This window comes from Terrapene carolina, unplaced genomic scaffold (genome assembly GCF_002925995.2).
Source record: "Terrapene carolina triunguis isolate 2854851 unplaced genomic scaffold, T_m_triunguis-2.0 Scaffold614, whole genome shotgun sequence".
Classification (NCBI taxonomy): domain Eukaryota; kingdom Metazoa; phylum Chordata; order Testudines; family Emydidae; genus Terrapene; species Terrapene triunguis.
In genome coordinates this window covers 235,403-251,006 of record NW_020664965.1, presented here as the reverse complement: position 1 = coordinate 251,006, position 15,604 = coordinate 235,403, and the positions used below count along the sequence as shown (strand labels likewise).

General features: G+C 64.2%; 3 protein-coding genes across 3 annotated transcripts in view; all 3 read right to left on the bottom strand.

Annotated features, from left to right (window-relative positions):
- RPL13A (ribosomal protein L13a) overlaps positions 1-307 on the bottom strand; it is a 3,754-nt gene extending 3,447 nt beyond the window's left edge. The window contains 1 exon segment of the mRNA XM_026659254.1: positions 212-307. Within this exon segment, the coding sequence (XP_026515039.1) occupies positions 212-226 (15 nt within the window). The 5' untranslated portion in view covers positions 227-307.
- Positions 308-2,982: 2,675 nt separating this feature from the next.
- On the bottom strand, positions 2,983-9,157 carry DHDH (dihydrodiol dehydrogenase). The gene is made up of 7 exons (XM_026659253.2): positions 9,060-9,157; positions 7,943-8,054; positions 7,380-7,543; positions 4,348-4,600; positions 3,825-3,949; positions 3,551-3,704; positions 2,983-3,291 (listed from the first exon to the last, which is right to left on the bottom strand). Exons 1-7 carry the CDS (start codon positions 9,147-9,149, stop codon positions 3,182-3,184), a joined length of 1,008 nt encoding a protein of 335 aa, XP_026515038.1. The 5' UTR covers positions 9,150-9,157; the 3' UTR covers positions 2,983-3,181.
- Positions 9,158-14,011: 4,854 nt separating this feature from the next.
- Positions 14,012-15,604, bottom strand: part of SLC17A7 (solute carrier family 17 member 7) — a 16,450-nt gene continuing 14,857 nt past the window's right edge. Inside the window, exons 10-12 of the mRNA XM_026659261.1 lie at positions 15,354-15,464; positions 14,746-14,873; positions 14,012-14,359 (exon numbers count right to left, since the gene is read on the bottom strand). Of these exons, the coding sequence (XP_026515046.1) occupies positions 14,012-14,359; positions 14,746-14,873; positions 15,354-15,464 (587 nt within the window). The remainder of the gene's footprint in view (positions 14,360-14,745; positions 14,874-15,353; positions 15,465-15,604) is intronic.

Below are 15,604 nucleotides of genomic sequence, written 5' to 3'. Positions count from 1 at the left end.
TCCCCCCCATACACCCCCCTGCCCCATGGCCCAACCCCAGAGCTCCCCTCCTCCCACCCCATACACCCCCCATGGCCCTACACCCTGCCCCAGGGCCCCCCACCCCAAGGCCCTCCCCCCTTTGGGGCTCCCTTTGCCCCCCGCCCACGTGCCCCGCCCCGGGGGGGGCCCAGAGGCCCGGGCGGGGGGGGGGTTCGGGCCCCGCGCGCACCTTGAGCTCCGCCATGCTCGCCGGCCGCACGGGAAAGAGGCTCCGCCTCGCGCACGCCGCGGGGTCTCCCCTTCCGGCGGCCAGGGGCGGAAGTGAGCGCGGGTCGGGCGGGAAGTGAAGGCGGCTCCGGGGCCGCCATTAAGGGCGGCGCGACGCCGGACGTGACGAAGCCGGGGGAGGGGACGGAAGGGCGGAAGTGACGCAGGAGGAGGGCGCAACAGGGGGCATCACAGGGAGATCCAGACCGGAAGTGACCGCGGTAGCCGCCCAGAAGGCCGCCATGTTGGGCAACCAAACCGGAAGTGGTACCAAACCCCCAAAGGGGCGGGGCCAAATCAAGCCCCGCCCACTTCGTGTACATTCTGTCATGTAAATGAGGGGGAACCCCCCCACATGATCCCATAGAGAAGGGGTCACAGGAAATGGGACCCCAAAATGCCCCTCCCCCCGTGGGGTGAAGATGCCCCTCCCCCACTCAAGGGGCTCCTCAGTCCCGACTGCCCCCCCCACTACCCCAGCGACCCCCCCACCCTTCCCCCCACCACAGGGACTCCCCCTGCCCCCTCCCCCCTAATCCTCCCCCAACACCCCACACGCCAGCCCCACCGACCTCTTCTGCCCCCTCCCCTCCCCCCCCACATCCTCCCCCTTCCCCAATCCCCCCTGCCCCAACACCCGCACGCCAGCCCCTCGGCCACGTTGCCCCCTCCCCCCGGCTCTGCAGCCCCCAGAGCTGGGCGCAGCGTCGCCCCCAGGCCGGATCCAGAGGCCAAACCCCCTCCCTGCTCCCAAGCGGGGATCCCCCGTCAGCCCGTCGGCCCCAGCGCCGCCCGGGGAGCTCAGGTGCGGCTTGGTCCCCACCACGACCCCAAATCTCTCCCGGAGTCCCGGCTGCCCCGGAGGCCGACCCCCAGCCTGTGCGTGCGGCCGGCCGGCGTTCTCCGCTCCCGGACGGACACGCTGACACGTCGCCGTAGGAAAACGCCCCCAGCGACCCCCGTGGCTCCGTGTCCCTGCCCCAGGCTCGGCGTCCTTCCCCCCCATCCCCAGGCCGTGCGTCCGCGGGAAACGTGGACAGGGACCATGTCCTGGTTTCTTTCAGCTCCTCGATAAAGCTGGGAACTAGCGCAGGTGCAAGGGGACTGTTGTCCCCTTCCTAACACTCAGTGGGGGGTGGGGGGCGTGTTTTGGTTGCTAGCTCCCAGCACCAAAAGGAAGGGGACGGGTGGATGGGAAATCAGGACCCTGAGACTGACAGTCCCCAGGAACAGGACGGGCTAATCCGGGAGTCAGGAGGCCGGGGGGGTCCCGTCCTCCGTGTGAGCTGGAATTGCCTGGGTCAGACCGAGTGGGGCCGAGCTAAGGAGAAAGCAGGGGCCAGAGCTGGGCTGGGGAGTGGAGCTGGGCCAGCGCCAGGGGGACAAGAGAAGCAGCCCAGGGAGCTGGAGGCGGTGTGGAGCTGGAGCAGGAGCTGGAGCAGTCCGGAGCCGGGTGTGCTGAGCAGCTGGGGAGAGCGAGGGGGACCCTGGGCAGTGGGCCCAGCGCAGGGAGACGCCCCCAGCCTTGGGGCCCTGCAGGGCAGACTTGGAGGGGGATCGTAACCCCGACGGGGCGGGGGCGGCGCTGGGAAGAAGGATCCAGCCACCTGGAGCCTGAGAGCGTGTGGCCATCGCCAGAGCAAGTGTCCAACCCACAGCATCCCTGCAGCACTGTACCTGGCCCTGTGCCGTGTGAGGAACAGACTGAACTTCCCTGACATCCCAGAGATGCTGGTTGTGACGTCCCTGTGCCACAGAGGGGGTGACGGGTTTTCCTTTCACCTTCCCATCTTTTCCTGATTTCGTATGAATTGCTGTTTGTGCTCTGAACTCTGTGTAATGATCAGTAGATCAGGGCAGCATCCGGCGCGAAGAGAGTGCCCCGGAGTGGGGACACCCTCGCCCCTGTCCTAAGTGACCACGACAAGACTGGGGGTCGAGCCCCCAGGGATCCGGGGCCCTGCCTTGCCGGGGTTACGAAGACTCTGCCACACAGGAGAGTGGAAGGGGAGCCCTCGAGGTCAGGCAGGCCTCTGGGTAAAGGGAGTGGGAGCGAGGACTCAGATCCTTTCACTAGCCAATCCCACCGGGGCATGTATAAGCCAGGAAAGTTCCCCACAATAGCAGGACCATGTTAGGATATAGCTATTCAAGGCTGTCTGGCCTATACTTTAAGAATGTAGGTGTATTCTTATCACTTAGCTAGTTATAGAGGTATAAAAGAAAGAATCAAAAGCATTGACTATCTGTGTCTCTCACTGTGACAGTCATATTGAAATAAGGAAATCTATCACCTCCAGATAAAGGGAAAAGCCTAGAACATGTAAAAGGAAATTTAGTTTGATAGTTTTCTGTCTGGGTAAGAACTCACTTATCAATAGACACAGCTGGGAAACCCTTATGTCTGTATAGATGTAGTTGTGAAATCCTCACTTCTGTATTGTTTTGTATGTTTATTTGCATGGTCTCTGTCTGGTTCTGTGATTGTTTCTGTCTGCTGTATAATTAATTTGGCTGGGTGTAAACTAATGAAGGTGGATAAACATCAAATTGTTTGCACCTTCGGACTTGGGGTATTGTTGCTCTCTGTTCACGCGAGAAGGACCAGGGAAGTGTGAGAGTGAAGGAATACGCCCCCTAACAGACCATTTCCCTGCTTACAGGACCCAGGACCCCGTTGGAAACACCCCCGCCCCATGGCGCTTCCCCGGTCACAGGGACGTAGTCAGAACACTCCATTAGCCAGGTTTTAATCCGTTTCATTTTCTAGTGTTCTCGGTTTCTTTTTTTTAAATCACAATGTCGCTCGGCACCAGGTCAAACGCCACCCAGCAGCCGAGGTCTGTTACCGCCACGCTGCTGTTCCTTGTATCGACCCAACCTGCAATCACATCCAAAACACCGGGAGACTCCCGTTCCCGGGCAGCGGGAGTCAGGCCCGATCCTGGGCGTACGTCACCCCGACCTGCCGCCGCACCTCATCCAGGATGGAGGCCACCCGCTCGGAGTGAGCCAAGCTCACCAGGGGGCTTTCCTTCAGGCCTGGGGGGGTGGGGGGAGGGGTGTCAGTATGGGAGGTGCTGCGAGCTTCCCCAGAGCAGTGCCCCCAGTTGAGGACTCCAGCACTGTGAGATGCCACAAAGCACTTCCCCAGCTGGGGGCTCCGGCGCTGCGACCTTCCCCACAGCAGTGCCCCCATCCAGGTACCCAGGTGCTGCAAACTTCCCCACGGCAGTGCCCCCACTGGATACGCTGAGCGCTGCGACCTTTCCCACAGCAGTGCCCGCCCCCCCCCCATTACCTTTCAGCAGACACTGGCGCACGTGCTGGGCCTCGTAACGAAGCCCGATGCTTCTGGGGAAGTTGAGGGGCTGGGAGGGGGGGGGCGGCAAGGGGAACTCTTCATGCTGCCCATTCACCACCAGCTCAGTCGGGCTCCACATCTGGGACGGGAGCTGCCGGGGGAACAAAGAATCCAGTGGTTAGAGGAGGGCTGGGAGCCAGGACTCCTGGGTTCTGTCCCACACTGCAGAGTCCCCAGCCCTCTGTATGCCTCAGTTTCCCCCCTCAGGTACCTGGATGATGCCCTTGGTGCCGCTGATGGCGGCCTGGTTGGGCAGCCAGGTCAGCATGGAGCAGGTGATCACGGCCTGGCGCTTCCCCCGGTAGTTCAGGATAATGGACAACGTTTCATCAACGCCTGGGAAAGAGAGAGCAGGGTGGGAGCCTAGAACCAGTCCTGCCGGTGCCCCTCACTCCTGACCCGCAGCCCCCTGCTAGCCCAGCCCTGGCCTCCCCCCAGCCCTGCCAGTGCCCCTCACTCCCGACCCGCAGCCCCTGCTAGCCAGCCCTGGGCTCCTCCCAGCCCTGCCGGTGCCCCTCACTCCCCACCTGCAGCCCCTGCTAGCCCAGTCCTGGGCTCCCCCTAGCCCTGCCGGTGCCCCTGACTCCCGACCCGCAGCCCCTGCTAGCCAGCCCTGGGCTCCTCCCAGCCCTGCCGGTGCCCCTCACTCCCGACCTGCAGCCCCCGCTAGCCCAGCCCTGGGCTCCTCCCAGCCCTGCCGGTGCCCCTCACTCCCGACCCACAGCCCCTGTTACCGGTGGGTTGGAGGAAGCCCGAGGCGAGGATGGACTCCGGTCTCTCCTCCCCGAAGACCATGGTGGCGAACTGGACGCAGTAGCAGCCAATGTCCAGCAGGGCGCCGCCCCCCAGCTCCTTCTGCACCACCCGGGGGCAGCCCGAGAGGGGCGCCCCGAACTCGATCCTCACCACCTTCAGCTCCCCCAGCGCTCCCTGGGAGAGCAGGGAGTGGAGCCGCTCCGAGGCTGGGAAGAATCGGGTCCAGTAGGCCTGGCGGGACACACACACACACATACACACACAGGGGAGTGGGTCCTGGGGGCGCCGTGCCGCGGAGGGCCGGGCAGGGGCCCAGATGGGCGGCCATGTCCAGAGACTCCCCCATTCGCCCGCTCCCTCCCTCTCACACTCACTCCCGCCCCTCAGCTCACTCGTGCCGAGTAAACCGCTAACGGTCTAAACCGATTTGTACTCGGGCACGGCCAGAAGGTGGCCGAGCCGGGGGGAGACGGGTCCTCTTGCAAACCGGAAGCTCCTTTGGGAGCCAGAGGCCTGGGTGCGAGCGTAGCCGCCGTGGGCCGGCGACACGTCACAGAGGGGGGCATGACGCCGCACTGCAGACGGACACCGATAACACTGCGAGGCAATATCGGAGCGGCCCGGCGTGGGGAGATCTTAGCACCGTTCAAAGCCCTGCCCGTCTTCTCAGGCTCCCAAAACTGGCTTGGCTTTGATTTACCCCCAGAAGGAGAAGAGAGAGCGTTCGGTCTGCTTCGAAAGAATCAGAGCCCGTTCAGCCCAGCCCTCGGACGAGACAGGACGCTGGCCTCTGGTAGCCAAGTGACCCTTGCTGCAAGTCTGAGCCAGCGAAAGACGTTATAAAAACAGCCAAGTAACGTAACCACGCCCGGGAAGAAAACCGGGAACCGAACCAGACAAACTGGGGAATCTGAATCTTTTCTCTACGCTTTGTTCGTGTCGAATGAATTAAATGCCATTTAACGGCCGGATTTCTGTTTACGTTCCTGCCGTGGATTGTTGGGCTGGGTTTTATTTTAATGGCAGGAATTAATTTTGCATTTCTTCCTTTGGGAACGTGGTGACTTTTGTTTCCGTTTGCGGTGAAGGTGATACGAGCAATATATTATATGCAAACCAAATCCAGATCGGGTCACCCACCTAGGGTGACCAGATGTCCCGATTTTATAGGGACAGTCCCAATATTTGGGGTTTTTTCTTATATAGATGCCTATTACCCGCCACCCCGTCCCGATTTTTCATACGTGCTATCTGGTCACCCTAGCCCCATCTGAGGGTTATTTACTCCTTCTCGTAACACAAGAACCAGAGAAAAGCAACAGAGGGTCCTGTGGCACCTTTAAGACTAACAGAAGTATTGGGAGCATAAGCTTTCGTGGGTAAGAACCTCACTTCTTCAGATGCAAGTTGCATCTGAAGAAGTGAGGTTCTTACCCACGAAAGCTTATGCTCCCAATACTTCTGTTAGTCTTAAAGGTGCCACAGGACCCTCTGTTGCTTTTTACAGATTCAGACTAACACGGCTACCCCTCTGATACTTAAGAACCAGAGAGTCACCCAGTGAAATGAACAGGCCGCAGGTTTGACACAAACAAAAGGAAGTATTTCTTCACACAACGCACAGTCAACCTGTGGAACTCCTTGCCACAGGATGTTGTGAAGGCCAAGACTAGAACAGGGTTAAAAAAAGACCTAGATAAGCAGGGCCGGCTCCAGGCACCAGCCGACCAAGCACATGCTTGGGGCGGCACCTTGGGGCAGGGCGGCGCCCGATTTTTTATTTTTATTTTTTTTGGATTTGGCGGTGCGGTGCTCGGGGGGGGGCGGGGCTTCGGGCGGTGTGGTGCTCGGGGGGACGGGGGCTGGCGCGGTGCGGCGCTCGGAGAGGGGGTGGGGGCTTCAGGCGGTGGGGCGCTGGGGGGGCGGGGCTTCGGGTGGCGTGGTGCTGGGGGGGCGGGGATTTCGGCGGCGTTTGCGGAGGGGGGGTACGGCAGGGCGGCGCTCTTCTTTTTTGCCTCAGGCGGCAAAAAAGTTAGAGCCGGCCCTGTAAATAAGTTCCTGGAGGACAGGTCGGTCAATGGCTATTAGCCAGGATGGGCAGGGATGGTCCCTGGCCTCTGTTTGCCAGAAGCTGGGAATGGGCGACAGGGGATGGATCACTTGATGATCCCCTGTTCTGTTCATTCCCTCTGGGGCACCCGGCATCGGCCACTGTCAGCAGACAGGACACCGGGCTAGATAGACCATTGGTGTGACCCAGTCTGGCCGCTCTGATGTTCACATATTTGCACTGGGCAGGGTTTTCCAAACGGGCGAGCACTGGGACAAGGCGAGATGCGAGCGAAGGGTACGGTCGTTTCGACAAAACCGTTTCTTTCTGGTTACATTTCTAGACAAGCCGTTTCTTTTGGACGACTTCTCCTGCCCTGTCCACTGACCGTCTGCCTCCACCTGGGCTGCTAACTCGGGTCCTCACAGATCTCCAACTGGCCAGGTGTTTGTTCCAGCCGGCCAAGCACCGCTCTTGGGAAGCTCCCCTGGTTTGCACGGCAGATCGAATTCCCTCGCGCCCTAGACTTTCGCTTGAACGAGGACACTGGCGGCTTTCCCAGGCACTATGAACCAGGGGCCTTTTCAAACCTACTATTAAGTGCCACGGCCCAAAACTGCGAGTCCCTGTCTTAAACCGCGAGCAAACGCCCCCTGGCCAGCCTCACTCTTCGGTCGCTCTCCCCTGGCCATCAGGGCTGGCCCCAGTGACCCTAGGGGGCGCTGGGCTGCGCGGAGTGGGGCGGGGGTCTCAGTAGGGGGCGCTGGACGGCGGAGGGATGCAGGGGGCTCAGTATGGGGCGCTGGGCTGCGGGGGGCTCAGCGGTGGGTGCTGGGCTGCAGAGGGATCCGGGGGGCTCAGCAGGGGGCACTCTCTCCGGTGCTCAGGCCTGGCCCCGATGCCCCAAGGCGGTGCTGGGGGGCGCTGGGCTGTAGGGGGGGCTCTAGGGGGGTCACTCACCTCCATCAGGAAGACCCCGTGGCTCCGGGCCAGCTGCGCCAGCTCCCTCACCTCCGCCACGTTCATCCCCAGGGGCTTCTCCAGCAGCACCGGCTTCCCGGCCCTCAGGAAAAGCCGCCCCACGGGCAGGTGCTCAGGGTGTATGACCCCCACGTAGACCACGTCTGCCACGGGAGGTGGAAATGGGGGTGGAACCCAGGAGTCCTGGCTCCCAGCCCTCCCCCCCCCCAGCTCTAACCACTGGACCCCACTCCCCTCCCAGAGCCAGGGAGAGAACCCAGGCGTCCTGGCTCCTGGCCACCCCTCGTGCTGCCATTCACCCCTCCCAGGTCAGTCCCCACATTCGGGGGTCTCAGCCTGCCCCAAAGGTATCCCTGGACACACACACTGTCCCCAGAGGGGACAGGCCCCGTGCCCCATTCCCTGCCCCCCTGAGCCAGCCAGTCCCTGTCCTGGGGTCGGGTGGGAGCCGGCGCCCCCTAGAGGGGAAAGGCTCCATGTCCTGCCCCCCAGGGGGTTCTCTCTGGGTCAGGTCCCATGGGGGGTCCCCGGGGGGGGCTCACCCACGTCGGGGTCCCGCGCCAGCTCCTCGTAACTCCCGTACGCTCGGGGGATCCCGTGTTTCTGGGCGTATTCCTGAGCCCGGGACAGATCACGCGCAGCGATGGCCACAGCCTGGGGGGGGTGGGGGGGGAAGGGTTAAAGGGCAGGTAAGGCAGCCAGGACCACCCCAGAACCAACCCCCCTCCCAGTCAGCGAGCACTGAGCCAAGAACCCAGGAGTCCTGGCTCCCAGCCCACCCCCTGCTCTAACCACCAGACCCCACTCCCCTCCCAGAGCCGGGGAGAGAACCCAGGAGTCCTGAGTCCCTGTTTCTGGAGGGTCCCCCCATGAGCCCCCCACAGGACCCCCATTAATCTATTCTCAGTCTTCCCCCAAACCCCACCCACTATAGTCCCCTGCCCCCCAGGGATCCCTCTGAGCCATGGGCTGGGTCCCCCAGAACCCCCCCTGCTGGGACCCCCCAGATTTCCCCTGCCCCCTCCGCCCGGATCCTCCTCGCCCGGAGGGGCCCCAAGGCCACCAGGACACCCTGGCTGCTTTTCCCAGCCTGGCAGATGCCCCAGCGGGTGGCCACGGCCCCGGGTGGGGGGCACGGGAGGGGGAGGGGCTCAGTGCCGGAACTGGAACAGATCCAGAACCCGCGGAGGGGGGGAGGGGGGTTGGTGTGGAAAGTCCAGCCTGTGAACTCTGGACCGCAGGACTGGGTCCACGCAGTGCCCGGACGCCTGGGTTCCGTGCCCGCCTTTGAGAGCGGAGTGGGGTCTAGTGGCTCCCAGCCCCTCCCCAACCACTAGACTCGTCCCCTGCCCTGCCAGTGCCCCTCACTCCCGACCCGCAGCCCCTGCTAGCCCAGCCCTGACCCCCCCAGCCCTGCCAGTGCCCCTCACTCCCAACCCACAGCCCCCTGCTAGCCCAGCCCTGACCCCCCAGCCCTGCCGGTGCCCCTCACTCCCGACCCGCAGCCCCTGCTAGCCCAGCCCTGCCCCCCCCCCCAGCCCTGCCGGTGCCCCTCACTCCCGACCCGCAGCCCCCTGCTAGCCCAGCACTGACCCCCCCCAGCCCTGCCAGTGCCCCTCACTCCCGACCCGCAGCCCCCTGCTAGCCCAGCCCTGCCACCTGATGCTCCGTGGCCGGGAGGGTCTTCAGGGCCACCAGGAATTCGTGGCTGATTATGCCGGCGGAGCAGATGCCCCAGCGGGTGGCCATGTCCTTGGTGCGGGGGGTGTCTCTGGGGGCGGACCCAGAACCCGCGGGGGCCGGGAGGTAAAGTCACTGGGGAGCCCCGCCCAGCCTGCAGCTAGCACCGCCCCCCGCCGGAACGCCTGGGTTCTCTTCTCCCCCCGCTCCTGCAGCTCTGGGAGGGGAGTGGGGTCTAGTGGTTAGAGCAGGGGGGCTGGGAGCCAGGACTCCTGGGTTCTCTCCCTGGCTCTGGGAGGGGAGTGGGGTCTAGTGGTTAGAGCAGGGGTGGCTGGGAGCCAGGACTCCTGGGTTCTCTCCCCGGCTCTGGCTCTCTGGGAGTGGTTCTGACCCGGAGGACGAATGAAACGCAACCCCGAGGTCTGCGCCCCCGCTCCCCCCCGCTAATTTGGGGACCTTTTACGGCAGCCGGGAGAGCTGAGCTGGGGGCTGTTCCCACAGACTATGCCCCCTCCCCCCCGCAGTGTCCCTTCTCTCCCCTCGTTGGGATCACTTGGCTAAGGCATGGGCACCCCAGAGACTCCATCCCCACACTTGGCAGCATCCTCCCCCGCTGACTGTGGCTTCCCGCCGGGCAAACTGTATGAGAACCTAGGAGTCAGAGGTCCCAGCTCCCCCCACCCGCGCTCCAACCACTAGTCCCCACTCCCCTCCCAGAGCCGGGGAGAGAACCCAGGAGTCCTGGCTTCCAGCCCCCCCTGCTCTAACCACCAGACCCCAATCCCCTCCCAGAGCCGGGGAGAGAACCCAGGAGTCCTGGCTCCCAGCTCCCCCGCTCCAACCACTAGTCCCCACTCCCCTCCCAGAGCAGACGCTGGCGCCCCCTGGAGGGAGAAGCCCCCGTGTCTCGTTCCATGGTTGGTCTCTGCTGCCCCCTGCTGGTGGTGTCCAGGTCAGCAGTTTGATGGGGAAACTTCCATATAAACGTCGGGGGCTGCAGGCTGCGCCCCTCAGAACAGCAGGGCTGGGGGGCTGGGTTGGCCTCGCTCACGGGTCCCCCACTGGGTCCATCTGTGAACCCCCCACCACCCCTGCCCTTCCTTGTCGCTGCTCCCAGCTGGCCCCGCTACTGTCAGCCACAACATGGCACCTGGCCTGCGGGTCGGGAGTGAGGGGCACTGGCAGAGCTGGGGGGGGGCAGGTCTGGGCTAGCAGGGGGCTGCGGGTTGGGAGTGAGGGGCACCGGCAGGGCTGGGGGGGGCAGGGCTGGGCTAACAGGGGCTGTGGGTCGGGAGTGAGGGGCACCGGTAGAGCTGGGGGGAGCCCAGGACTGGGCTAGCAGGGGGCTGCGGGTTGGGAGTGAGGGGCACTGGGGGAGAGGCTGATGCTGGGAATTCATCCCCAGCCCCTCCCCCGCACTATATCTCTGGCTCCATCCCCGCCCCCCCTAATCCCGGAGCCAAACGTCTATTTCTGGCCCCAGCCTAATCCTGTCGCATCTGCCCAGGCCACGTGCCGAGCGCCCGGCACCTCCCCGGCCACCTGCCTCCGAGCAGCCCAGGCCCCACCTGAACACTCAGCAGCCAGCAACTGCTTTCGGGACCCCCTGTTCATAGGCTAGCAGGGGCTGCGGGTCGGGAGTGAGGGGCACCGGCAGGGCTGGGGGGAGCCCAGGGCTGGGTAGCAGGGGCTGCGGGTTGGGAGTGAGGGGCACCGACAGGGCTGGGGGGAGCCCAGGGCTGGGCTAGCAGGGGCTGTGGGTCGGGAGTGAGGGGCATTGGCAGGGCTGGGGTGGGCAGGTCTGGGCTAGCAGGGGCTGCGGGGCGGGAGTGAGGGGCATCGGCAGGGCTGGGGGGAGCCCAGGGCTGGGCTACCAGGGGGCTGCGGGTCGGGAGTGAGGGGCATCGGCAGGGCTGGGGTGGGGCAGGGCTGGGCTAACAAGGGCTGCGGGTCAGGAGTGAGGAGCATCACAGATGGGCCATGGTGGTTTAGCAGCCCCCCCCCTCCCAATGGACAGATGAGCCCAGAAACAGGGACCATTGCGCCCCCATTAGCCACAGTTTGAACCAGGTCTTCCCTGCCCCCCACATCCAGGAGTCCCATCCCAGTAAGGGGGGAGCACCCCCTCCGGAGCCCTCCACCCCCGCTCCCTGCAGCACAGTGCCCCCTGGTGCCATGCCTTTGAACTACAGCACCAATGATAGAGGGGGTGGATGCGGGGGGTGTCTGTGGGTAGATAGATAGAGGGGGTGGATGGGGATAGATAGATAGATAGATGGGGATGGATGGACAGATGGGAGGCCTTGGGGCAGACAGGCAGGCAGAGGGGGCTTATGGGGATGGATGGACAGATGCGGGGTGTGGGGCTGGATGGAGAGATATATGGGGATAGGCAGGCTGAAGGCCGTATGGGGATGGATGGGGGGCCGTGGGGACGGACAGAGGGGGCGGATGGGGCAGGCAGGCAGAGGGGGTGGATGGGGATGGGTGGACAGACAGGGGGCCGTGGGGATGGACAGAGGGGGTGGATGGGGATGGATGGACAGACGGGGGGCCGTGGGGCTGGACGGAGAGGTATATCATAGAATCATAGAATAGCAGGGTTGGAAGGGACCTCAGGAGGTCATCTAGTCCAACCCCCTGCTCAAAGCAGGACCAATTCCCAACTATGGGGATAGACAGGCAGAGGGGGCGGATGGGGATGGGTAGACAGACGGGGGGCCGTGGGGCTGGACAGAGTGGGCGGATGGGGCCAGGCAGGCAGAGGGGGCAGATGGGGATGGGTGGACAGACGGGGGGCCATGGGGCTGGATGAGGAGGTATATGGGGCTAGACAGGCAGAGGGGGCGGATGGGGATTGGTGGACAGACGGGGGGCCGTGGAGCTGGACAAAGAGGCAGCGATCTGCCCCCGCACTCCCCCCCCCACAGCCCCGGCGCAGGAAGGAAGCTCTCACAGGCCCGGCCCCACTCTCGGTCCCGTATATAATTTATATTTATATATTTACACAAGAATTGGTTTATTCCAATGGGGGGAGGGACACGTACACTCAACGCCAGGCAGACCCTCCAATGCTGGAGCTGTGGGAAGGGACAGGTGGGCTCAGGTCTCCCCCCCCCACTTTTGAGGGTATCCCCCAACCCACAGCATCGCCACCTGCCTCTAACTGGGCGGTGCCAGGGCCGAACCAGCGCGGGGGTGGGCGAGGTGGGATGTCGGGTAGGGCCGGGCCTCACTCCACAGGTGGCTACGCGGCTCGAGAGAATGCAAGGGGGGACTTGAAACTGTCACATGTAAGAGGGGGCATGAAACCGCCCACTAGAGGGCGCTGACTTGTTTGAAGCCCTTGGCTAAGAATGTGCTGGGTGGCTTGAAACCGCCAGCTGGATGCTGTGGGGTGACTTGAAGCCGCCGGCTGGATGCTGTGGGGTGACTTGAAGCCGCCGGCTGGAGGAAGCAAGGCAGTTGGAAAATACCCAGGAGAATTGCAATGCAGTAACTGTGACCCGGCAAGCTAGGACATGCAGGGCGGCTTGACACCGGTGGCTGGATTGTGTGGGGTGTCCCGAAACTACCAGCTAGAATTGGATCAGGCAGGATGCCTGGATGCCCGCTGGTTAGAGCTGTACAGGGTAACATGAAACCATCACATAAAATATGCAGGGTAACTTGAAACTGCCAGCTGGAGCGCACGGGGTGTCTCGAACCCCCCACCTAGAGCATGTGAAGTGTCTCGAACCCCCCACCGGCAGCGTGTGGGGTGTTGAACCTGCCAATCGAGAATGCAGGGAGCAGCTTGAAACCGTCATCTCGGCCGTGGCTGGGAACCGCCAGGGCGGGCAGCTCGGAGAAGGAGCGGGGGGGGGGGGGGGCGCCTCAAAACCGCCGACTGGCTCATGAGGGGTGGCTCAAAACCGCCATTTGTCATGTCACTTTGTAAAGACGCTGTCAGAATGGACCCCGGAGTCACAGTCTGGGGCATCCCCCCATCCCCCTCCACTGCTCTCCCCCCCCATGGATCTCTAGTGCTGCCCCCCAGGCCTGCTGGGGGGAGGGGTTAATTTATTATGGGGCACGTGGGAGTCTCAAGGTCAAAGGTCAGGCACCACCAACCTCATGGTCAACTTGGGCTCAAGGCCAAGCCCTGCGGCCAAAGGCTTTTTGATCTCAAGGTCAAGTGGTGCCCCTGCAGAGGCCAAGGGTCAAAGGTCAAGACCTTCTGACCTCAGGGTCAAAGGTCTAACCTCTGCCCCGCCCTCCCCCCAGACCCTTGTCAGTGGGATATGGGGACTTCCCCCTCACTGCTCCAATGGGTCGTACCATTGCCGCTGGACCGGGGGGTAGGGCAGCTTAACCCTAAGTGCCACCCCCTCGCCCTGATGGGTCATACCAAATGGTGGTGCCCAGAGAGGAAGAGATTTGGGCGTGGCCTGTGGGGGGGGGTGGGGAGAGGATTGTACCAATAGAGGGGGGGTTGTACCAGTGAGGGGGGTTGGCTGTGGCTTGAGGGCTTCGGGGTGTGGCCTGACTCAGCTCCACTCCTTCGCCCTCCTGGATGGCACCAATGAAGGGGGCTGTGGCCTATAGTGTGGGGGTGTGGCCTAACTCAGCCCCGCCCCCTCGGATTATACCAATGCCGTGGGGGATTTGGGCGTGGCCAAAATAAATCCCACCCCCTGGCTCAGTGGCACTTGGGGCGGATTTGGGTGTGGCCTAACTCAGCTCCACCTCACCTTGCTGGATTGTACCAATGCAGTGGAGGAATGGGGGGGTGTGGCCAAACTCAGTCCCGTCCCCCTGGACTGTACCAACACACCGGGGGGAGGTTGGGGTGTGGCCTGCAGAATAGGGGTGTGGCCAAGTGTGGTCCCACCCCCCTGGACTGTACCACCGCAGAGATGCCTGGGGGGAGGCGGAGAGTCGGGGGGTCCCTAGGACAGGTCCCTCTCCCGAGGCGCCCCATACATGTAGGTGTCCTTGCCAGGCTCCTGCACAAACTCCTCCTTCTTGTCCCAGTCGGCCACCCAGCCCCCGTTGGCGAAGCTGGTGCTCTTGGTGGCCCCGTAGCCGCCCCCGCCCCCGTCGCCCGCCCCCTGGGCGGCCTCGTCCTCCTCGTCGGCCAGCTCGTCCTCGTGGATGAAGCCGCATTTCTCGGAGCTGGTCTCCTCCGGCTCGGCCCAGGGCTGCTTCTCGCCCGAGGCGAAGATCCCGTAGAACACGACCCCCCCGTAGTGCACCAGCGAGGCGATGAGGAACACGTACTGCCACTCCTCCCGCGTCTGCGCCCCCCAGGAATTGGGGGGGTGGGGCCAGTGGGGAGTTGGGGGCGTGGGAGCGGGAGGGGTGAGGGGGGCAGGGAGTGGGGGAGGGGGAGAAGGAAGAGACAAAATAATATTTTATTTCCCTCCTTTTAAACCTTTTGATCTGGATGGGGGTGGGGGGGGGGTGAGATGGGGGTGAGATCAGCAACCCCCCAACACCGGGATCCTGAGTGTCCCCCCCCATGAGCACCAGCTTCAACAGCCCCCCCCCAGCCCTGCGGTGCCCCTCACTCCCGACCCGCAGCCCCTGCTCACCCAGCCCTGCCCCCCCCCAGCTCTGCCGGTGCCCCTCACTCCCGAGCCGCAGCCCCCCGATCCCCCAGCCCCCCCCAGCCCCGCCGCACCTTGTGCTTGGTCATGGCCCCGACGATGATGGGGCAGACCATGCCCGAGAGGGTGCCCACCCCGTTGGAGATGCCCATGAGGATGCTGGCGTAACGCGGGGCGATGTCCAGGTGATTCACGTTGAACCCTGTGGGGATGGGGGAGCAAAGACAGTAGGTCAGAGCCCCCTGCCCTGCCCCACAGTGCCCCTACCCCCTGCCCTGACCCACAGCACCCCCTGCCCTGCCCCACAGTGCCCCCTGCTGCACCCCCACCCCCTGCCCTGCCCCACAGTGCCCCCTGCCACACCCCCTGCCCTGCCCCATGGCGCTCCCTGCCCTGCCCCACGGCGCACCATGCCGAACCCCTGCCCCCTGCCCTGCCCCACGGTGCTCCCCACCGAGCCCCCACTCTCCTCCCTGCCCCACGGCGCCCCCTGCCTTACTCCCTGCCCCACATCGTCCCTGCTGGGCCCCCATCCTGCTCCTTGCCCCACGGTGCTCCCCGCCGAGTCCCCACTCTCCTCCCTGCCCCACGGCGCCCCCTGCTGCACCCCCACCCCCTGACCCCCCCACCCCTGCTGCCCCTGCCACACCCCCTGCCCTGCCCCACGGCGCCCCCTGCTGACCAGAAATAGCAAAGCCACTGAAGCCCACAGCAAGGACCAAGAACGAGATGGCGACACCTTTACTGTGGGAATAACCCACCACCAGCAGCAGAGTCGCCTCCATGCCAAAGCCTGGGGGGGGGGACAGAGAGAGAAACTGAGTCACACACACCCCCGGTCCTGCCGGTGCCCCTCACTCCTGACCCGCAGCCCCTGCTAGTCCGGCCCTCCCCCCCCAGCCCTGCCGGTGCCCCTCACTCCCGACCCGCAGC

Bases quoted from the DNA above. Each gene is read 5' to 3' on its own strand.
- DHDH (XM_026659253.2), bottom strand. From the start codon at position 9,149: ATGGCCACCCGCTGGGGCATCTGCTCCGCCGGCATAATCAGCCACGAA. The intron at 7,544-7,942 runs GTGAGCCCCCCC...CTCCCGTGGCAG, and splicing joins GGCGCGGGACCCCGACGTGG to ACGTGGTCTACGTGGGGGTC. The intron at 3,705-3,824 runs GTACCTGAGGGG...TTCCCCCGGCAG, and splicing joins GCACCAAGGGCATCATCCAG to CTCCCGTCCCAGATGTGGAG.